Source organism: Pan troglodytes, chromosome 9 (genome assembly GCF_028858775.2).
Source record: "Pan troglodytes isolate AG18354 chromosome 9, NHGRI_mPanTro3-v2.0_pri, whole genome shotgun sequence".
Taxonomy (NCBI): Eukaryota; Metazoa; Chordata; class Mammalia; order Primates; family Hominidae; genus Pan; species Pan troglodytes.
Genome location: NC_072407.2, coordinates 110,306,648 through 110,330,653, shown reverse-complemented (window position 1 = coordinate 110,330,653; position 24,006 = coordinate 110,306,648). Strand labels below are relative to the sequence as shown.

The 24,006-nt window shown below is 36.5% G+C and overlaps 2 protein-coding genes across 9 annotated transcripts in view; one reads left to right on the top strand and one right to left on the bottom strand.

Moving 5' to 3' along the window:
* ATM (ATM serine/threonine kinase) overlaps positions 1-24,006 on the bottom strand; it is a 146,150-nt gene that overhangs the window by 24,235 nt on the left and 97,909 nt on the right. The window contains exons 45-57 of the mRNA XM_016921933.4: positions 23,506-23,625; positions 19,386-19,620; positions 18,704-18,871; positions 17,171-17,284; positions 15,699-15,916; positions 14,515-14,722; positions 13,383-13,496; positions 12,899-13,057; positions 12,029-12,167; positions 10,966-11,048; positions 9,827-9,967; positions 8,975-9,091; positions 1,573-1,722 (exon numbers count right to left, since the gene is read on the bottom strand). Coding sequence (XP_016777422.4) covers positions 1,573-1,722; positions 8,975-9,091; positions 9,827-9,967; positions 10,966-11,048; positions 12,029-12,167; positions 12,899-13,057; positions 13,383-13,496; positions 14,515-14,722; positions 15,699-15,916; positions 17,171-17,284; positions 18,704-18,871; positions 19,386-19,620; positions 23,506-23,625 — 1,966 coding nt within the window. The remainder of the gene's footprint in view (positions 1-1,572; positions 1,723-8,974; positions 9,092-9,826; positions 9,968-10,965; positions 11,049-12,028; positions 12,168-12,898; positions 13,058-13,382; positions 13,497-14,514; positions 14,723-15,698; positions 15,917-17,170; positions 17,285-18,703; positions 18,872-19,385; positions 19,621-23,505; positions 23,626-24,006) is intronic.
* Positions 1-24,006, top strand: part of C11H11orf65 (chromosome 11 C11orf65 homolog) — a 156,369-nt gene that overhangs the window by 119,993 nt on the left and 12,370 nt on the right. The window contains exon 8 of one of the 8 annotated variants that reach the window (XM_063783395.1): positions 9,644-9,716. The exons of 4 other annotated variants lie outside the window; for them this stretch is intronic. In XM_063783395.1, the coding sequence (XP_063639465.1) occupies positions 9,644-9,678 (35 nt within the window). In that variant the 3' untranslated portion in view covers positions 9,679-9,716. Of the gene's footprint in view, positions 1-4,580; positions 4,817-9,643; positions 9,737-24,006 lie in introns of those variants that run through there. 3 more of the 8 variants (XM_016921953.3, XM_016921949.4, XM_016921952.4) reach the window with 3 other exon arrangements.

Below are 24,006 nucleotides of genomic sequence, written 5' to 3'. Positions count from 1 at the left end.
GCTCACTGCAATTTTGGCCCCTGGGCTCAAGCAATCCTCTCACCTCAGCCTCTTGAGTAGCTGGGATTACAGGCATGTGCCACCATTACCTGGCTGACTTTTTATTTTTTGTAGAGATGTGGTCTCACTATGTTTCCCAGGCTGGTCTTAAACTCCTGGGCTCAAGCAATCCTCCCGCCTTGGTATCCTTAAGTGCTGGGATTATAGGCATGTGCTACCACACCCACCCCCCAACCTTATTTTTAATCAGCAATCAAATCCTATGAATTCTGCCTCCTTCATATTTCTCATCTCTACCCACGATTCTCCCTTCCTACTGCTGTTCATCTCAGTTTAGACCATCTCATGCCTCCAGTTTGCATTCTCAAAAATAGAACCCACAGTGCCGTCGGAATTTCTTTCTAAAATGCAAGTCTGATATTACTATCCTTTAGGGTCTTATGAGGCCTATAGCATAAAGTGCAAACTCCTTTGCATTTCATAAAGCAACACTCCATCTTTTGACCAACAATTACTGCTCCAATCTCATCTTTTCTTCCTCAAACACTAAGCCTATGCTTATGTTGTCTTTTCCTGCTCATGCCTCCTCTCCTTTGCTTATATGCTCCTTCTGCCTGGAAAAACAACTCATTTACAAAACTCGGCTCACACACCTTTTCCTCTGTGAAGCATTTCTTGGATCCACTTCTCTCTATTCTCCCCACCCCAGGTAGAACTAAGCACTTCCTCCTCCATACCTACACTGTACCGTGTGTGCCCTGTACAGACTTCCATCACAACACCTATAGCACTTATCACACATTTTAAAAAACATGTCACAGAAAGCACAATAAAATGAACAATAAATGGATTTTGGATTTAGACAAGGCTCAAATCCTTGCTCTGTTTATTAGCTCACTGGCCTTGGGCAAGTTCTCTGAACTTCTCATTTTAAAATGAGGATAAGGATCATGATGATTAGTCGTAATATTTGTGAAGTCTTAAGTCAGCACAGTACCTGGTAGACAGAAAGCATACAATAAATGTTGCTGATTCAGTGAATGAATATCAGACTAGATGGCCAATGTGACATTGTAAATGTCTCAGAAGGTTTTCTGTATCAGTTTCATAAAAAATTACTTCATAATCTTGTTGTTGTTGTTGTTTAGTGTGTTTGTTTTTTAGAGATGGGGTCTTGCTCTGTTGCCCAGGCTGGCCTCAAAATCCTGGGTTCAAGTGATCCCCCAGACTCAGCCTCTCAAGTAGCTGGGATTACAGGTGCATGCCATCGTGCCTAGCATTTTAGTGTTTTGTTTGCTAAGAATTAGTTTATCCCAAATTGAAAACAAATCAGCACACATTGAATAACCTTTACATTTCTTATCTGACAAGGGTTGACATATTATGTAGTTTAAAATCCTTCCTTTTTCACTCACACACTTTCATTCTGATGAGTTTTTCTTTTACTTAGTATCTTTGACAATTACCTGATGAAATTAAAGTTTTTTTGTATTCTACAATATCTGACAGCTGTCAGCTTTAATAAGCCATTAAATAATCTTACAATAACCTTTAATTTTGGGTGTCACTCACCATCATTTTCTTTTGGCACTGAAAGGCACTGAAATCATTTGGCCTGTATCTTTTATGAGCACCATCTTCATTGTTAACAAGAAATTCACCAATGGGGACAGTTCCTGTGCACCATTCAAGAACACCACTTCGCTGAGAGAGGGGAACCACCTGGAGTTACAGATTAAATACCTTTTAATTTTAAAAGGCCATTAAAGAGCATTTGATGATCATTCAGCTATCAGAGTCAGTGCAAAGCATTTTTTTTTCAAGTTGTATTAATATTTCTCTGTCCATAGAAGACAAAGCTCCTTGGAGGAAACCAATCGGAAATAAACTTAAGCTCAAAGAATATAATTTTCCAGCCTGCTGCCTAGATGTTTGAGAGCCTGCCCATCACTCAATCCCCACGATTCTCTGAGAGGTCACTCCTGTTAATTATACTCACCGTCATCTGTCATTAATCCATACTTAGTTTGTCCAGTTAGGAGAGGAATTAACTGCTTTCCTTAAAATTTTAGTATCAATTAAATTTGGGGAGTTTCACTTGGAAATTATTACCCATGAATGTGGTCTCAATTTTAGTGTAACTTCATTATTGAAATTACATGTACTCTTGCTTTAGTCTTATTATCTTCACAGAGAGAAAATGTACTCCTAAATATAAAATAAGCAACTTTACTAGGAAAGTTTTTTAAAATTACATTATAAACATACATAAAGTATAGAAAATGATATTAACAGATACCCTTTTATCCATTAAACAGCTTTATCAAATCTAGGATTTTCTCACATTTGCTGGGGAAGAGATGAAGCTCCCCCTTGTGTGCTTCACTGACCCCAAGTCCCTCCCACCATCAAGATGACTGTTAGCTGGTTTATCATGTTCTTGTATTTTTTGGTATATTTTTATTTCAAAGCTATATGTACACAAATAGTTGTAAATATTAAGTAAAAAAATTAGGATACTATATGTATATTTCTGTAATTTGTTTTTTTATTCAATACTATTTTATCCTAACTATGTGAGCATATTTAACTCTACATCATTCATTTTAACAGCTATATACTACATAAATACAACAGTTATCCAATCTGCATATTAACATTTACATTGTTTCCACATTTCCATGAAATACTGCTGCAATGAAATAAACTACTCGTGAACATATTTCAGTTTCTCTAGGCAGGGGTGTCCAATCTTTTGGATTCCCTGGGCCACACTGGAAGAATTGCCTTGGGCCACACATAAAATACACTAACACTAATGATTGCTGATGAGCTAAAAAAGAAAAAAAAACTGCAAAAAAAATCTCATAATGTTAAGAAAGTTTACAAATTTGTGTTGGGCTGCACTCAAAGCCATCCTGTAGGCTGCATGTGGCCTGCAGGCTGTGGGTTGGACAAGTCTGCTCTAGGGTATATACCCAGGAATTTAACAGCTGAGCCAGAGATACATCTTCACCTTGGTTAACCAGATATTGCCAAATAACTATTCAAAGTGATTGTACCAATTTATATACCCACCAGTAGAGTTATTCCATAACTTTCGCAATACTTAATATTGTCAGGCTTTTTATATTTTGCTAATCTGAGGGTAATAGTATTTCACTGTGGTTTTAATTTGTATTTTCCAGATTACTAGAAAAGTTGAATATCATTGTATTCTTCATATAAATCCCTTGTTCTTTATATTAAAATGATCCTTTTTGTTCTAATTAACATTATTATATTCGTTTTCTCAGCTGGTCACTCGTCTTTATGGTGTCTTTAGTTCTATACATTTTTAAATTTTAATTTTCTCACATATGTTGAACTGTTTTGTGTCTTAAGGAAGCATTTGATTAATTTATTAACATTTATTTGTTGGGGGTGTATTACATGTTACACACAGGGCTAGGGCACTGAGAACAGAGTGGGAAAAAGGCAGATGAAGACTATGCCCTCATAAAGTTTCATTCTGGTGAGGAACATATATCCTAATAAACATTTCATAATATTAGATAATAAGTATAAGAGAACAAAACGTAAGTTTAAAAAAGAGAGAAAGTGGGTAATGGCAACATGGTCGGAGGCCTTTCTGAGGGTAACACTGCAGCAGAAGCCTGAATGAAGTAAGGGAGTGACTGGTGTGAAGATCTGAGGGAAAAGCATTGCAGGCAGAAGCAGAAAAGCCCTGAGGCAGAAACAAATTGGTGTGTCTAAGCAATTGCAAAAGACCAGGTAAGTCAGGTGGAGATGACTCATCTATGCAAGCAGAAAGTGAGAGGAGTGTGAAGAGAGTGGTAGATAAGGCTGGAGGGAGAACAGCAGAGGCAGATCACTTAACTTAGTGAGTTGTCATTCAGGGATAATGTGAACTCATGTGGGGTTCTGAACAGGAAAATGGAATACAGCTGGCCCTCTGCATCTGCAGATTCAACCAACTGTGGATCAAAAATATTCACCAAAAAAACCTCAATAAAAACAATACAATAAAAAATAAAAATTTTAAAAACCAATACAGTACAACTATTTACATAGCATTTACACTATATAAGGTATTTTAAGTAACCCAGAGATGATTTACAGTACATGGGAGGAGGTTCATAGGTTACAGGCAAATGCTACATACACCACTGTATATAAGGGACTTGATTTTAGTATCCACAGGGGGCTCTGGAAACAATCCCCCACAGATACCGAATAAGAGTACTCTGTCTTAGACACTTTTAAAAGGATCACTCTAACAGTTATTAATAAAACTAGCTTTTGAAAACCAAGAGCAGAAGTAAACTGTTGGTTTAAACTCTAGTATCTACAGAGATGTGACTGCAGAAGTAGGGTGGTAATAGCAGGGGTGGTAAAGTGACCTGCCTGGAAGTTGACCAATAGGACTTGCTGATGGAATAGACAAGACTTGAGAAGAGAGAAACAAGAGTTTAAAATGACTCCCATTACTTGGTGACATTTAGGAATTTTTGTGAATTGTTTTAGGAGTGATGACAGTATTGTGAGAATGGTTTTTTAAAACAGACATTATCTTACAGATCTACACACTGAAATGTTTACAGATGAAATGATATGACATCTTGCTTTAAAATAATATTGGAAGGAAGTTGGTGGAAAGAGAAATGGAACAAAATTGTCCATGAGTTGGTAACTGCTGAAACTGAGTGACAAGTACAAGGGGGTTCATGATGTTATTGTCTCCTTTTGTATGTTTGAAATTTTCCATAATAATAAAAGTAAAAAGAAAATAAAGCCTCTAGGTTTCAGTCTGAGCAACCAAGTGAAGGTGGTGCCATCTCTAACAATACACTTTGCATTATAATTATGTTTATTATGTTTATTTTCCCTATTAGAATGTGAACACCTTAAGGACCAGGGCAATGTTTTACTACTTCTATAGACCTAGCACTCAGTAGAGTATCTAACCCAACATAGGTATATAAATTCACATTTATTGAATAAACAAATGAATGATCTCATGGCCTTTCTGATTTCCCTTCCTGCCTAATAAGTATTCTACATGCCCTCTCCCCTGCTGTGTTTGAGTTAGCTGTGACCCCTGATGCTTGATCACATTAACATTCTTGCAGTGTAGTGTACTCTGTCTAAAGTCTCTTTTACATTGATTACTCTCTATCAATATCTAGCTCTGGGGCGGGGAGGGGGAATCAAACCCTTATTTTTTGTTGAGAGATTGATACAGAAAGGAATGGGTTAGCTTTTTTCTACCTCAGCTTAGAGTCTCAACTGTGATGTTGGTTGTTGGAGAAAGAGCTGAATTTGAATTTCAAAAAGCAAATGACAGTGTTTTCTCTGGTACTAAAGACTCTCTGGAAGATTTCAACTGGGTATCTGGGTATTTTGTGTGAATACCACAAAAAAGGACTGATGACTATTTTCTCAGTTCTCTGAAAGTACACAGCTGATATCATCCTAGATACACAGAAATGAAGTTAATTCATTATATTCAATGAATGTCTTAAGATATTATGGCTTCTCTCCCCAGAACCATGACTGAGATAGATGCTCTGAAATATGCATGACAAGGAATAAAAATTATTTATTGGCACAAGGCAGGATGATCAGGTTAAGTGCAAAGCTCCTTTCAGCACTTAAATATTGTTTATTAGAGACTTGCCTTTTAGAAAACAAATCCTCTGACACCTAAGATTTTAGACTTGTTCAGTATACTTTGTAACAATGCATAGTTTTGGTGGAGAAAAATGGGGCCAGCCACCCTAATTCTGGTTAATGTTAAGGGCTATGTCTGAGTTATCAACATACACAATAAGAACTGTCTTCATTTCCATCTGATTCTCTCTGACAAGAGATATCTGGCATGCCTCAATATACAAGTCTCTCCTTTTGAGGTTGCACAATGACACAAGGTTTGTATACCAAGATCTAGTTCCAGGTAGTCAATGTATGCTCTTGTTGACACAATGACCACAGAAGACCTGAATCTCAGGATTGGGAATGACTCTACAGATGACTGGACTGGGTAGACTACTTCGCTGTAGTCTAGGGAACCTTAACTAAAGGCAAGAACAGTTAGTTTAACATAATGATGACACAACTTTCACATTCTTGGAGTAATCTCAAAATAACATTACTGGCTTATTGTCGTAATTCTAAGAAATAGTCAAACCTAAACTGTTGTGTTTAGAGGTTTTACTTTAATATTGAGATGTATAACATTAAATACTCAATTAATTATCTGGGTTACCCCCCAACCCCGCCTTTTTTTTTTTTAAGACAAGGTCTTGCTCTGTTGCCCAGACTGGACTGCAGTGGCATGATCACAGCTCATGCACAGCCCCAAACTCCTGATTTCAAGCAATCCTCACGCTTTAGCTTCTTGAGTAGCTGGGACTATAGGTGCATGCCATCATGCCTGGCTAAATTTTTAATTTTTTGTAGAGATGAGGTCTTGCTATGTTGCCCAGGTTGGTTTCAAACTCCTGGCCTCAAGTGATCCTCCTGCCTTGGCCTCTCAAAGTGCTGAGATTACAGGCATGAGCCACTGCATCTGGCCTCTAGACATTTTTCCTTTTTTGAGACGAAGTCTCGGTCTGTCACCCAGGCTGGAGCGCAGTGGTGTGATCTCGGCTCACTGCAACCTCTGCCATCCGGGTTTAAGTGATTCTCTCACCTCAGCCTCCCAAGTAGCTGAGACTAGAGGCATGTGCCACCACGCCTGGCTAATTTTTTTGTATTTTTAGTAGAGATGGGGTTTAGCCATGTTGGCCAGGCTGGTCTCAAACTCCTGACCTCAAGTGATCCGCCCACCTCGGCCTCCTGAAGTACTGGGATTACAGGCGTGGGCCACCATGCCCGGCTAGAAATCTTAATGGAATAACTTATATGGTAAAATAGTTTTGTGTGAAAACTAGCTGTTGAAAAAGTCATAAGGTAGAGATGAAAGTTTAGTAATTTCTGCTTTCAAGATATTCTAGGTCAGGCATTTGCTTTTTTGTGCTTTACAGCAATGAACTTTGGAGGTTCAATTGTGTATCTGCTTGGAAATCTTAGCTACTTTCTGAGAGTTCAGGAGGTGCTCCTATAGCCCATACTTTTGTAACCCAATTCTTCAGCTATTATCTTTGTCATCTAAAAGTCTGGTATTTAGAGCATAAACAATTTCCTTTCATTCACATTACAGAATATCTAGTCTCTAAAAACTTCTTAGCAATCTCTACATTATCTGTCAGATAGGAGATAGCTAATAGATCATCAACTTTGTTCTAAAATGAAGTCAGGTCAATAGATGGTAGAACAAGTAGACTGGTGGGTCTCAAAGTGTTGTCCCTGGACCAGTGCAGCATCAACATAACTGGTATCTTGCTAGAAACGCATATTCACAGGTTCTACCCTAATCTTGCTGAATTAGAAATTCTAAGAATGGGGCTCAGAAATCTGTGTTTTAACAAACTCTCTAAGTGACTATGATGTCTGCTAAAGCTTCAGTACCAATGATCTTAACCACATCAAAGAAATCCCTCTACAGAGTAGCCTTTATAGAGCAACTTTTGCTTTTTGCATTCATCGAGGATTAATTAGCTTTTTAAACTGCTAATGGAAAGCATCTATTATGTTAGTTATTATTGCAGAAGGTTCCATGTCACAAATTTCTCACAAACTTGAAGGCTAAGGAAAAAATTGTGCTTTCCTTAATGAACAGTATGCCCCTCTCCCAACCAATAAGTTTTATATTTAGTCTCTGAAAGCAGTTAAGAAGCTCAAAACCAAGTTCTGCTTTTTATTACAATAGCCTAACTCAAGCAGCATTTTGGAGGGTAGATCTAATTTATTCTTCTTCACTCCCCTATTTAGGGCTTTTAATTTAGCCATTATTTTAAAAATAAAACACGTTCATAGTGGAAAACTAGAAATATACAAAAAAGCACATGTCGCCCATAGTCCCTGTTACAACATTTATAGAAGGAGAAAGTTTATAAATGAGGTACAGGAATGAAATCACAAAAGACAAACCTATGGAAAATAGGCCCTTCAAAATAAGGATTTATTGTTATTTCTAAACTGGTTAAATGAATAATTAATATGAGTCAAAGATGATCAGCTCATAGAATGTGACTGAGGATTGTCTTCTCAGGCAAATAGCTAGAGGAAATGTAAGTGGGTACACTCCCATTGAGAGTAATTTGGCAATATGTACCAGATTACAGATGCATGTATCCTCTAACCCAGCAATCCAACTTTTGGAAATCCATGCTACAGATTTGCCTGCGCATGTATGAAATTTGTATGTTCAAGGTTATTCACTACAATACAGCATTGTTTGTAGCAGCAAAAGACTGAAAACAACCCAAATGTCCATCGGTAAGGACTTGTATAAAAAACTACATACATACACACAATGCAGCTGTTAAAAAATGAGAAAGATTTCTGTGACATATTGTTGAGTAGAAAAAAAAGGAAAAAGTACTTCAGTTGACTATAACTATAATTAACATTAATAAATACTTTTTACAAAGAAAATAAATCTTTATTATTTGGTCCTTCACAGAAAACATTTGTAGACTCCTGGTCCAAATAATGGCATCTTCTTCTTCTTCTTCTTTTTTAAACGGGATCTTGCTGTGTTGCTCAGGCTGGACTGGGGCTCACTGCAGAGTTTGAGCTCACTGCAGCCTCAAACTCCTGGACTCAAGTGATCCTCCCACCTCAGCCTCCCATGTAGCTAAGGGACTACAAGCACATGCCATCATCCCTGGCTTTTTTTTTTTTTTTTAACTTTTTGTCAAGATGGGGTCTCACTATGTTGCTGAGGCTGGTCTCGAACTCCTGGCCTCAAGCAATCCTCCCACCTTGGCCTCCCAAAGCATTACGAATATGGGCATGAGCCACTTCACCCAACCAAATGGCATCTTTTATATGTTTTTGGTGAACTAACAGAAGTACAAATAGTTACCTTATAAGTACAGATAGTTAATTTCCTCTTCCTAGTTTCCGTGTTTCTCTGCAGTAATGTATTACACATCTGGAAGACCTGTTGCATGACAGCATCTTGTCTCAGGTCATCACGGCCCTTCAGAATAATTAAGCATGAATAAACAAGTACAGTTTATTTTATTATAAAAACACAGAGTCATCTGAGAATAGCAAAGGGCACTCAAACCAATCTGAGCATCTGTGCACCTCTTGACAGTCTCCCAAATAATTGAATACCTACTGCCATTCTTTCATTTAGAATAAGCTACAACATTTACACTGATTTACAAAGTTTCCCCTCGCTACTTCTGTAATTAGATTAACTGGAAGTCCCCCCTAGGAAGGCATACTGCAAACACCTGAGTAAAACAGCACTGTGTCTTTCCACCACTCCCCAGTAGGACCCAAAGAGCTGGTCAGCAAATGGTAAGGGAAGAATGCTCTCCCTTTTTGGTACATTAAATAGCACTTGGCACAGTACGAGACCCGGTATACTGATGCAAAGGACGTCAACTTGCACTATTCAAGGAAATAAGAGACAGACACCAAAGTATTTTTTTTCACAAGAAGCAAGCTCACTGTACATGTCTGTACATGTTAATGGTATTCTTTTACTTGAATCAACCATATAATAATGATTGTCTTTCAGAGACACAAAAAAAATGGAGAAAAGCCTGGTTCTAGAAAATAATGCATTTCTACTCTACAAATCTTCCTCATTTGTAAGTATTCAAAATAAAGACAAAATCCCAAATAAAGCAGAAAGAAAATATGAACTAAAAATTTTCATCACTAAAACTCTAAGGGCTAAGCCAGAGAAGGGAAGGCTCACCTTAACAAGCTGTCTCCTCTCCTTGCCATCGGAACCTACACAATCTATTATTTTTGGTAAATTTACACCTCCTGCTAAGCGAAATTCTGCTTTAAATGACTGTATAGTCACCAGATTTCCATATTCTCCTGTGTGGTCCACCTAATAAAAGTATAAACATGATTGATAATAGGTCAGATATACTATTTTCACTTAAAGAAAAATACATTATAAATGGCAATTTTAATATTAAACAGAAACAAATGACGATGTGATAGTGGTTAAGAACTACAACTTTAGGCCGGGTGTGGTGGCTCACGCTCGTAACTTTAACTACTGTTTCATCAAAGATTCACTAATATACGTAAAGTCATCTGAGAAATAACTCCTCACAAAAACATAAAGTAAATTTTGGAAAACAGTAGAAGGAGTTTTCTGGGTTGTAACTGCTAAATCTGGTATTTTAAGGAAATATTCAGCAAAATCACTTAGCTGATATAGCTAGAAAAATAGCAGTTAATCCACATGATACAGCTACATTTCAAATCAAGTAACTAGATACTAAGCACTAAACTGCAAAATGAAAAGAAAGACAATGTATTTAAGATGATCATTTTCTAAACTTATAACCCTTATTAGATATATCCCTGCCCACATGAAATTACTTCCATTATTTCTTGCAATAAAAGAATATTAGAACAGAGCTAAGTGTATCATGCATATGAAGTCAGCTTAATATTATAATAATATATACTATATTACTTAATACTGTGATATATCACAGCCAATACATTTTACTGCACATAGAATTTTTAAAAACAATATATGACAATTGGAACCTTCCTTGCCAAGTCAAAAATTAATCTTGGCATAAGCACACGGAAACTCTCCTTCTGGCCAATGAAAGTAACAGTCTATAGACCTTCATAAGAAAGATGGGAGGTGTAGAACAGAAGGCAATGGAAAAGAAAGCAGGAGAAGCTTTTGAGTATTTTAGGGCTTGGGCAAAGGAAATATAATACTGAGAAATTATAGGTTGAAACATATGAAATTTGCCAATATTTAACCAATTTTGACCTACATAAAAATACTATTTCAAATGGTTCAATCTAATAAAAAAAATTTAGTTTAAAAAAAATCAAGAGTTAATTGCAAATTACCTTAATTTCCATAGTAGGGACAACAACATCTTCTAAATTCTTAAGTTTAGTAATTGGCTGGTCTGCTGGAATATTTATGCCTTCTGTATTTAAAAATGAAGAGATTTTAGTGACAAACTGAGGAACAGCATTGAAGGTCAAGCAGGAATAGTCAGCAGATACCACTGGCCCCAACTTGTTGCTAATCTGTGGTTCAGGCTCTGATTGAGAAATGAAGACTCTGGGCTTTGGCCACTATGCAGCTCAGAGTCAAAGCTCAACAGTGGTTAATGTAGCTTCAAGTAAATTTGCAGGTTACCTGACAAGGGTAACTAGACCAGATTCCACCTGAGGAACCAGACTAAACATCTTAAAATAATTACGTAATAGTTTGCATAGTACGTAGATAACATACTCCTGTCACATTACCATTAAATGCAACTAAAAGACATGTCAATGCTTTTTGTTTGCTTAGAGAAACAATATGTGAAGTCCCATTCGTTTTCAAGTAATAAGAATTTAAACTTGAAGATATGATTCTGAATAGAAAAAAATACAATTATTAAAGTATGGGGAGATACTTAGAAGCATACTTAGAGACTAGTCACAAAACCAAAGATTATATAGCAGCTTGTAATTATTTGAACTGACACAGCAAGAATAATAATTAAATAATGGCATTTTAGCACCTATGGAAGAAATGGTAAAGCCTTTTTTTGTTTTTAAGTCCCAGGGCAGTTTTAGTAACCACATCGTTTAAAAAAACTTTTGAGGCTAGAAATGTTCAGTTATTCAATTATTTTAATAGACTTGCCTCTATGCAATTCTCTGTAATAAGTATGTATGCCAGAAGATTATCAGAAGAAATCAAATAATTAATTTAGTGTAGTCACCTATTATCAGTTCTATTAAGAGATATTAAGTGAAAAAGTAACCAGGGAATGTTGAAGCTATCAGATATAAATTAAGCTTTTGGATTACGTTTGTGATTTTAAGCAGATTTACTTATTAGGCTCTATAACTAATATATCTCTACAGAGAGTAACACAGCAAGAAAGTAAAGTTTCTTCTTTGAAACACATACTTCTCTGAGTCTTCCACTGAGTGGCATCTAAGTTTGCTAATATAATATAAGCATCACAAAGTGCCTCAACACTTCTGACCATCTGAGGTCTCCTACTTCTGATAGTACATATTATTCTATTTGCAGCCTCTGTTCGATCCTATTAATAAAAAACAAATAAAAAACATTACATAAGGAACTACCCAACATTTAAACTTCTCAGAGTTAGAAAAACAAAGAGAAAAACAGAATTTATGCACAAATCTAGACAATGGAATGATTATAATTCCTCAGATACAAACAAAACAGTCATAAATGAAATACATCAAAGATACATACTCTCGTCAATGACTTAGGTGCCTTTCAAAATCTATTGTTTCACTTTGCCAACTGCTTTGAGGAAAAAAGTAAACTACTACTGGTATCTCCTATGCTTTGACAAATATTAAGGAATTTTGAACCAATTTTAATTAATTAATTAATTAATTTGAGACAGAGTTTCGCTCTTGTTGCCCAGGCTGGAGTGCAATGGCGCAACCTTGGCTCACTGCAACCTCCGCCTCCCGAGTTCAAGTGATTCTCCTGCCTCAGCCTCCCGAGTAGCTGGGACTACAGATGCCCACCACCATGCCCAGCTATTTTTTGTATTTTTAGTAGAGACAGGGTTTCGCTGTGTCGGTCAGCCAGGATGGTCTCGAACTTCTGACCTCTGACCTCAAGTAATCCACCCACCTCAGCCTCCCAAAGTGCTGGGATTACAGGCGTGAGCCACCGTGCCAGCCTTGAACCGATTTTAGATGGCATCTTAATAACACAAGATTTTAAAAAGAAATATTCTAGGAAAGACTGAATATCACACTTCTAAAAGGTACGTATGTTTAATCCAAATACCTCATCAAGCTGAGAGCTTTGTTTAGGCACATTTTTAGTTATTCTGCTTCTTCTGGCTACCTCTGGTTTAGTCAGAAATTCATCTCTGTTTGCATTTGCTAAGGCCAGTATAATAAACAAAGTATGATGGGGGTGATCCATTGAAATTCTAGAGATTAGCTGTAAGAAAATTAAGAACTATTAGATTTATGCAAATAAACAAAAAAATATAATCCATATTTTTCATTTTGCTTAACATTAAAATGTGTATTACTGTCTAGATACTGCAGTGGGTAGAGCATGTATGCCTGCATGTGTGAGAAAAAGGCAGAGGCCTATGAGGAATTAGAGAGAGAAAATGAGTAACTTATGTGATGTGAGAAGACAAAAAATACAAAATTTTGTATTTCCATTTCTTAGAGGGAAAGGTATATATACTTTATATAATATATAGTAAAAATAGAATAAAAATAATTATTATGGTTTGATTTTCAGGTTTACTTACATTATTGAGGACTTCATGAAATCCTAGGCCTCCCATCATCTTGGTCCCCATTCTAGCAGCCAATTGGTACATAAGAGGCAAAAATTTATATGTTGGAATCTTCATTCCGTCTCTCTAACATTAAAAAAAAGACACAAAATTAAGAAACAAGGTATTTCAAATATTCTCACATCTAAGCAAGTTATTTTAAGACAGTGCTCCTCTATTAGCACAAGTGGTTAACAAAACTTCACTAACTATAGTGTTTTCCTTCATTTCTTTTCTTATCTGAAGGTCTTTCTAATGGGTACTCTAGATTAATGCATTGGTAAATCAAAATATTTGGTCCTAAATTAAACTGGATTCAGAACTAGAATACTTGGTACTGTTTATATTCCAAAAAATCTAAGGAAGACAAATGTGATCTGAGTGTGACTGTGATCTTGATTCCTGAGAAGTCAGTGTACAATAAAATGAAGTAATTGCTTTCCCCCATAGGCCAAAAGTAATATTTAGTGTATACTACAGCAGAGATTGACTGTATCTATTATGAGTCTTATTATTTTCCTGCAGGAGAAACATTTTATCTCTAACCTTCAAATTGACTAACAATATATAGCTTGTCAACTTAAATTTAATATTAGGTGTCATCACTATAATCTAAGGTTTTCAAAGAAAAACTTATACAATACTGCTGTCTTGACATTTTCTGAAAAATATATTTTCTCTACTTACAAAAGTAATTTATTGTAAAAATCCCAGATTTCTGCAGCAGGGGGAAAACCCACCTGTGATCACATCATCTTTAACTGCTTTCTAAATCCTCCAATCTAATGCCCCATTCTAGACACTCTCCTATGGTAACTGCAAAGACATAGGACCAAGCTAAATTCTCTCACCTCCACACAAACTTGCATCATTTACAGCTTGTCAGCTTATATAATACAAAGGAACTTTTGTAGAAACAAGACTAGAACTTGTAAATAATCCTAAATATGGATCAAAGTTTAGAAAACTACAAAATGCTACTCATGTGTAGAGCACTGGACCAAGTGCTACGAATACAAAGAGGTATACACGATTCCTGACATCAAGGGGCTTATGTCTAAGTTTTTCAAGCACAGGGTAGAATATTGGGCTGAGTAACACTTGCCTTCATCATGCCATTGACTTCAGAAACTCCAGAATTTTCAAGCCACAGGGAACAAAGTCGGAATACCCACATATCATGTTCTTCTCCACTTAATAAGCAGTTGATATAATTTTCAACTGCTTTACATAAGAAGCGTTTACGATCCTCTTTCAGTGCACGCAGGGCTAATTCATCCAACTCCAGCTCTCGCTGAACCTTTACTGTGTATCTTGCATAGAATAATTAAGGTAAAACACAAAAGCCATGAACTTTAACAGAACTACAAAATCACACATGATATACAACATAAATGAAAAAAGTTGGGTTTTTATCCCAGGGAAAAAAAGCAAACTTCTAAGGATTATAAAGGGAATAAACTTACTTTTGTCTTAACTGTGCAATTCACACACCTTCCTAAGCATCGAAGGACAAAGGGGACTCTCCCCAAGCTATTTAGCTAACTTACACCTCTGCTTACACTAAAATATACAGATTCAAGACAGGCTTAAATAAAGGGATTTAATTACATCAAAATAGGTAACTTTTGTAATTAATTTCAATATCTATCTCCTTTTCCACTACGATACCAACAAACAAACCAAAAAAGCAAAACAGAAAGCTAATATCTATATTCTCCACAATGAACTTAGAAGCAGAGCATGAATTATTCACAAAAGAACACATGTCAATATCTTACATACTAATTTGTGATTAACTACAGTAGGACCAAGACAGGGCACAGTGCCTCACACCTGTAATCCCAGCACTTTGGGCGGCCAAGGTGGGCAGATCGTTTGAGCCCATGAGTTTGAGACCAACCTGGGCAACATGGCAAAACCCCATCTCTACAAAAAATACAAAAATTAGCCAGGTATGGCGTGCACCTGTAGCCCCAGCTATTTCGGGGGCTGAGGGGGAGAATCAATTGAGTCCAGGAGGTCGAGGTTGCAGTGAGCTGGAGTACAGTGATCACGCCACTGTACTCCAGCCTGGGTGACAGAGTGAGACCTTGTCTCAAAAAAAAAAAATACAAAAAACAAAAACCGAAAAGAACCCAAAAGACCAAGATAATCTATATATAGTTAAGCCGACCTTTAGAGCTCAAAACTATATCAGATAAAAAGACCAAGTCACTCTTTCTATGCAAAAACACTCACTCAGTTAACTGGTGAACATAAAATTGTCACTTGTAGAAACCTAGTTACCTGTTTGTCTGAATTTTATGTTCCCTAAGGAGACCTACTTCCTCTTTGGCTCTTTTCAGGAGAGCTTGCTTGTTTTCAAATTCCGATGATTTCATGTAGTTTTCAATTCTTTGGTATTGAGTATCTGAAAACCGGGCTAATGAGAGAAATGCCTTCATTTTTCCATTTCTTAGCTCATCACTACTTTCTCCATCATAATTTCCAGCAACTTCTACTGCCTTCAAGAAAACACAACCAATTTAAATTATATTTACAAATACTAAATACATCTAAAGAATCACTCAAATTAAGGTAATACACTAAAGTTTAACTTATATACATATAAAAGCTAGCTAAATTATATGAACTATTGCAATGGCCCATGGGCCGCATGTGGCCCAGGACGGCTTTGAATGTGGCCCAACACAAATTCGTACATTTTCTTAAAACATTATGAGATTTCTTTTGTGATTTTTTTTTAAGCTCATTAGCTATCATTAATGTTAGTATATTTTATGTGTGGCCCAAGGCAATTCTTGCAGTGTGGCCCAGGGAAGCCAAAAGATTGGACAGCCCTGAACTATGGTATTTTCTTGACTTTTCAAAACAACTTTGACAGTTTAGAAATAACCCAGACAGCTAATACTTGTAAAGAACTCTGCAAAAACAGAGAACTTTATAAAATTTAAAGACAATCAGGCTGGGTGTGGTGGCTCACGCCTGTAATGCCAGCACTTTGGGAGGCTGAGGCAGGTGGATCACTTGAGGTCAGGAGTTCGAGACCAGACTGGCCAATGTGGCGAAACCCTGTCTCTACTAAAAATAAAAAATATTAGCCGGGTGTGGTGGCACACTCCTGTAGTCCCAGCTACTTGGGAAGCTGAGGCAGGAGAATCGCTTGAACCCAGGAGGCAGAGGTTGCAGTGAGCCGAGATTGCGCCACTGCACTCCAGCCTGGGCGACAGAGTGAGACTTCATCTCAAAGAAAAGAAAAGAAAAGAAAATAAAGACAATCGCATCATGTGTTTCATGTTACACTTATTTAGTGAGGTTAACTATTTCCAAAATTAGTGAATCTAAAGGAATAAGAGGGAGAAACAGGAAAGTCAAAGGGGCTAGTATATTGAAGCCTTTACTTGTGGGTGGCTGGGCTAATGAAGAGCAAGGGCTGACTTGCCTATTCTTAATCAGTTATTTTTGTAGATGCATAAATGAAGAAATGATCAGAAACAACCTGCTAAAAGGGTAGCTGGTAGTGGAGGTAGGAAGGAGGAAGAAGAGATACTATACTTGGGCTTACTTTCAAAATTGGCTGCTTCGTTTTGTAACAATGTTTCACTCCACCCTAGAGACTATACAGAGCTACAACAGTAATAATATATAGAAAAATAAAACCATACTTTTATTTGCTTTTGAAATATATTCATCTTGATGAAAAGATGAAGCATATTCATGCTAAGTAACTATCTTAAGGGTTGCTCCAAAAATCTTACCTTTTCTAGATAGGTCTGCATGATGACCGCAGGATTTTCTAAGCACGTTTCTGCTAACCAGTTGCCACAAACCCTCAGACATTCTGTGTATGTAAGTTTTAGGCTGGGATTGTTCTGTATAAGAAAGGCAAAATCTTAAAATACAATGCATTACCATGACTGTACCCAACTGCCCTTCATGTACGGGGAAAAAAGCAGGTTAAAAATGTTTTTCCTTGGTGGGTGGGGAAAAAAAAGTTTTTCCTCATCTGCTTTTGCCATACAACTATTTTAATAATCCCATGTAGGAAACGATCATCCTCTGTTTATTATTATTATTGCCATTATTGGAACAAGTCACATTTATTGAGTACTTATATATGTCAGACACTTTGTAAAGGCTTTATATATATTAACTCATTTAATTCTCACAAGAATCCTATTAAATAAGTACTATTATTACCCCAATTTGCAGATTAGAAAACTGAGTTACAAGGAAGTTGGGTAACTCCAGACAGCACATACTTCAGGGCTAATACTATTAAGCAATATTTACACATATCATATTGGCACTCAGTGCTTTGGTATAATGATTTCTCTAATAACAGAAGATGCTATACAATGAGTGCCCAACATCAAAAAGTACAGTAAAGGCCGGGCGTGGTGGCTCACGCCTGTAATCCCAGCACTTTCAGAGGACAAGGCGGGTAGATTGCCTGAGCTCAGGAGTTCGAGACCAGTCTTGCCAACATGGTGAAACCCCATCTCTACTAAAAATACAAAAAAATTAGCTGGGCATGGTGGCATGTGCCTGTAATCCCAGCTACAAGGGAGGCTGAGGCAGGGGAATTGCTTGAACCAGGGAGGTGGAGGTTGCGGTGAGCCAATGTCGTACCACTGCACTCCAGCCTGGGTGACAGAGCAAGACTCCGTCTCAAAAAATAAATAAATAAATAAATAATAAAGCACAGTGAGCTGATATTCACTAAGCAGGTACATGTCTGTGGGACACCACTGTAGACAAACCTTGGGGACACCAATGCCTCTACTTTATCCAGTGTGTATGCTGGGTTTATAGCTGAAGTAGCAACATAAGTTTGCAAAAACCAACAGGTAATGTTAGATAAAATATTAGATGTGATATTTTCAAAGCATTTGGATTGACAACCTAATTGTCCCAACTTGCTTTTATTTTCTAATTTAGTTCTCTCATTCACTTCCTCTTCCCTTTTTTCACTTGTCATTTCAAATTTAGAGTAGCTATTTCATTCATTTCCCACATACCTTTCTTGAATTCTATAGGAAGTTAAAGGCTTAATACTGGGATATATTAAATGAATCGACCACATGACAGACTGATAGAATTGTTATATATAGGAAAAAGTTTCTAAACTTCATTTACAAATTAATTTTCAAGACTAGTTTTACAATATCTTGTTAATAAATTAGTAATTTCAAGGCTCTAATAAAATTGTTATTAAAAATATTTTAAAGTACATTTGTGTTTTTTTAAATAACAGTAAAACACTAATCCAGCCAATAAAAAAAACAAACCGCTGCACAGCTGGCATCCAACTTCTTGATCATTTGCTTGAGAATACTCAGGGCAAGACTCTGCTCCTTTTTTGCCCAGAATACTTGTGCTTCTTCCAGCTGCCACTCAGAGACTCCACAGCTAACTGAATTGTACTGTTTAATTTGAAATATTGCCCTTTCAGGGAGCTGAAATGAAAATGACATATGGGAATAAATACTTTTACTGCTGATACTACTACCATGAATAATAATAATAATGAAAGCAGCAACTACCATTCATTGAGGACTTAACTACTTGTCAGGGACTATCTTAAGGACCTGAGAGCTGTCTGCATGACATCTCCCCACCCCACGTCTGCCTATCTGTCTGTCTGTCTGTCTCTCTATATATGTATGTATGTGTATCTGTGTGTACATACACACAGTATATAAAATCACTGAATTGTTATCAATATAGTAAGTTAGGTATCTTCTCATTTTATAACCAGGAAATTGAGGTTGAGAAAAGATTAAGTACCTTGCCCAAGGCTTAAAGTCAGATCTAATTCCAAAATGGGAACTCTTAAACAACTATTTTTACTATATATTAATAGAGATCTCTATCTCTTAATGACATTTCTTTTTCCCTCAGGCTTTCTGTTTTTTAAATAATAAAAGGAAGGTCAAGAGGTAAGATGACATAGTTTTAAAATGTATTTACCTGAGTGTTCTTGAAAGTTCTGGCCAGTATAGAGAGTTCTACAAGGTGTTTGGTGAGAATGTCCTTAATACATTCTCTTTGTGAGTTGTCCATTTCCTTTTCCATCAGGATCTCCAAAATGACTGTGCGTAGAGCCATGATAGGCTCCTGAAAACTAAAATCACTGTCCTTGAGAAGCTGGGAGTGTTTCTGCCACTTAATATATACTTCAGAGAGTTGTCTATGTGTGACTGATCTGAATGCCACGACATAGAGTTCATGTAAGCAGGAGAAATGAAAAAAAAAAAAAACTATGTAAGTTCTGGAACTTACGATATAATTTAATAATAATACAAAGGAACTTTTGTAGTGACAAGACTAGAACTTGTAAATAATCCTATATATGGATCAAAATTTAGAAAACTACAAAATGCTATGCGGTCAGAGCTCTTAAGAGTTATTAGCAGAGAGGTCACAGATGACAAACATCAAAAAAATTTTTTAATACTCTGACATTACAAAAAGCAGCCCTTCTAAATACTCTTCTGAAACAAGAACATATTCATCAGACCTATCATAAAGAATGCCTCCATCTTTAGTCCTGCTTCAATACTGCCTGTAGTAATGAGGACATGTCAGCAAGGAAATGAGGGATCCCCTACTGGGGATGACTTGATGCATAATTACAGCTGTCAAAAAAATCACAATCCAGTGAAGGAAAAGCTGGCATCTGGCAAAGGTTTCATTTACCAACTTTATTAAAGGAACAGAAAAGGCATATTGCACAATTAGGTTATATGAATAGTATCCTTCCCAAATAACTGAACTATGAAATACTACCCAATCCTTCAGGGACATTTATTGAAAGAAATAAGAAAGAGGAAGCAGGGAGAGTAAGACGACAAAGTGATGACTAAGAAATGAAAGCTCTTTTAGTTGCTTGATAGGGAAGGAACAGTAACAAAAATGCTAGGAACCAAAACTTCAATTCCTCTCTAAATGGCCCTACCACAGCAGGTCTCAAACTTTTTGCAGAACTCCTTTACAATCAAACAAATTATTGAAGACCCCAAAGAACTTTCGATTGTTGGACCATATCTACTGATATTAGATATGATATCATATTAGAAAGACTGAGAAAAATCTAAAATGTATTAATTTATTCAAAAATAATAAATCTACTATATATCATAAATAACAATTTTTAGGAAAAATAACTACAGTAGTTTCTCTGTATCTGCAGAAAATTGGTTCCAAGACACCTTGATAATGCTGATGTTCAAAGTCCCTTATTTAAAATGGCAGGGCATTTTCCTATTACACGTAACCTCTAGATTGTGCTTTTATTAAACATTTCCAAAAAGTATTACACATAACCTCTAGATTACGTGTAATAGGAGAATGTGCATAGGTTATACATAAATCTCTAATTACATATTATACCTACTATAATGTAAATGCTATGTAAATAAGTGTTATACCCTATTCTTTAAAATTTTTTTTCAAATATTTTTGATCTGCGGTTGGTTGAATCTATAGATGGAAACCTGTAGATAAAGAATTTCAACTGTATACTTCCCAAAACAAAACAAAACTTAGTGAGCATGGCACTGTTTTGCATTTTTGCAAATCTCTTTAATGTCTGGATTAACAGAACGAGATGAATTCTTATCTCTGCTTCTGCATTTAGTTTGTTATTATTTAATGTTTTGGTTGACGTATATGAATGAAATGTAATCTGAGAGCATAAGCATTTGTTCACCAGTTCATCCAACCTTCCCTCTGCTTCTCTTCTTCCTATCTCTCTACCAAAGAAATAGCCAGATTATTCTTTAGGTGTTTCTTCTTTTTAAAATTTATTTTTAATTTTTATGGATACATAATAGTTGTACATATGTATGAGGTACGTGTGATATTTTGATACAAGCATACAATGTGTAGTGATCAAATTTGGGTAATTGAGATATCCATGATCTCAAACATTTATCATTTGTGTTGGAAACATTCCAAATCTTCTTTTGTAGCTATTTAAAAATATACAGTAAATTACTGTTAACTACAGTTGCCCTATTGTGCTATCAAACACTAGATCTTATTTCTTCTATTTACCTGTGTTTTTTCACCCATTAACCAGCCCCTCTTCATCCTCTCCCTCCACAACACCCTTCCCTGCCTCTGGTTACTACCATTCTATTCACTGTTTCTTAAAGAATTTTATACTCTTTTTAGCAGGATAATCTTTCATTCAGAGGAAAAATTTCTTGATTTCTGGCAGTAAGTACTGCCAATGTACTTATGAATGAAAGCAGAAAAGACTTTTGTTCCTTTATTTTCCTCCTAAGCCACATTAATATGTATGTCTTCTGCTATGTCATTTTGAAAAAACTATTATTATTTTCTTCTGACTCTAAAATTTCCTTCTCTTTTCTACTTCCAAAACATATTCCAAATTTTATTTTTGCATAAAGGTAGAGTGACCTTAGTCATTTATTCCTCTTTCTTCCCTCGTATAATAATAATAGTAATTCAAAATAGCAGGGCTAAAAGGGGCTTTAGAGACCATCGAATACAAATCCCTGACTTTAGAAATGAGGAAACTGAGGACCCAAAACACTTTACTTTATCATCCTGCCAGACTCAAGGCTGCCCTTACACAACTCTTCCACTTCTTTTATCTAGTAGCAAGGCAGAGATAAAATGACAGTAATGCAATGTAGTGCTAAAACCGAATGGAGTGTAACATGCTGTGCAAAAACATGAGGAAACAATTTTATCTGGGTGGGCCAGGGAAAAAGTTATAAAGAGAAAAGCACATTTAAGCTGAATTTTTTTAACTTGAATTTTTACAGTGACTATTTTGGAAAATGTTTAATAAAAGCACAATTCTCTAGGGCTAATCAACTTATATCTTGATAAAAGGAAAGAATTTAGATCTACAGCATCCTGAGTAACTATACTATTTCATCTTCCAAAATCCCTGGATCATTTCCCTCTCACCATTATAAGCAGCAATTCCTTCTGAACACCTTTTACAAATTAACTGACATCCACTATCCACTGAATGTTTACTAAACATAATATCAGTCACCAGAAGAGAAAACATTGGGGGCCGGGCATGGTGGCTCACGCCTGCAATCCCAGCACTTTGGGAGGCTGAAGCGGGTGGATCACCTGAGGTCAGGAGTTCGAGGCCAGGCTGACCAACAAGGCGAAACCCCGTCTCTATTAAAAGTAGAAAAATTAGCCAGGCATTGTCGGGGCACCTATAATCCCAGCTACTCAGGAGGCTGAGGCAGGAGAATCGCTTGAACCTGGGAGGTGGAGACTGCAGTGAGCTGAGATTATACCATGACACTCCAGCCTGGGCAACAGAGCGAGACTTGGTCTCAAAAAAACATAAAAAAAAGAAAAAAAATAAAACAAAACAAAAACACTAGGTATACAACAATAAACAAGAGAATGGTTCCCACTTTTAAGGGAGCTTCTAGTTTAGCAAGGCAGAGATAAAATGACAGTAATACAATGTAGTGCTAAAACTGAATGGAGTGTTATCATGCTATGCAAAAACATGAGGAAACAATTTTATCTTGGTAGGCCAGGGAAAAAGTTATAAAGAGAAAAGCACACTTAAGCTGAATTTTTAAAACTTAAATTTTTACAATGACTATTTTGGAAAATGTTTAATAAAAGCACAATTCACTAGGGCTAATCAACTTATATCTTGATAAAAGGAAAGAAACACACACATTTGGTCTCTACGTAGTTTTTTTTTTTTGAGACAGAGTCTCGCTCTGTTGCCCAGGCTGGAATCCATGGCGCAATCTCAGCTCACCACAACCTCTGCCTGTTGTGCTGGGTTCAAGCAATTTTCCTGCCTCAGCCTCCTGAATAGCTGAGATTACAGGCGCCCACCACCATACCTGGCTAATTTTTATATTTTTAGTAGAGATAGGGTTTCACCATGTTGGCCAGGCTGGTCTTGAACTCCTGACCTCAAGTGATCCACCCACTTCAGCCTTCTAAAGTGCTAGGATTACAGGCATGAGCCACCGTGCCCGGCCTATAGTTTTTATTTTTTAAAGTCACTATTGGTAACAGAAAAGCTGCACTTTAGGATAACAAAGTCATATGAATTACATACCTTGAGAAAAGCTCCCCAATGCTTTCCAGCTCTCCAATGGCCTGCAACCTGCTAAGTGTGGGATAGAGCGAATACACAGACTCAAGGCTGCGCTTACACAACTCTTCCACTTCTTTTACTCTAGTAGCAAAAAAGAAAAGACACTCTGAAAATAAAGAAAAGGTTTTCAGGGAAATAAATGTTCAAATTTGTTGTTAAAGAGTTCTCATCATAGGCTTTGCTACTGATCTAATAATACTAACAAGCAACAGTGAATACAAAATAGCAGTGGAAACAAAATACAACTGACCCTTGAACAACACAAATTTAAATGCATGGTCCACTTACACTCAGAGTTTCTCCCACCTTGCCACCCCTGAGATAGCAAGACCAACCCTTCCTCCTTATCCTACTCAACATGAAGGTGGCAAGGATGAAGACCTTTATGACGACCCACTTCCACTTAATAGTAAATATATGTTCTCTTCCTTATAATTTTCAATAACATTTTCTTTTCTCTAG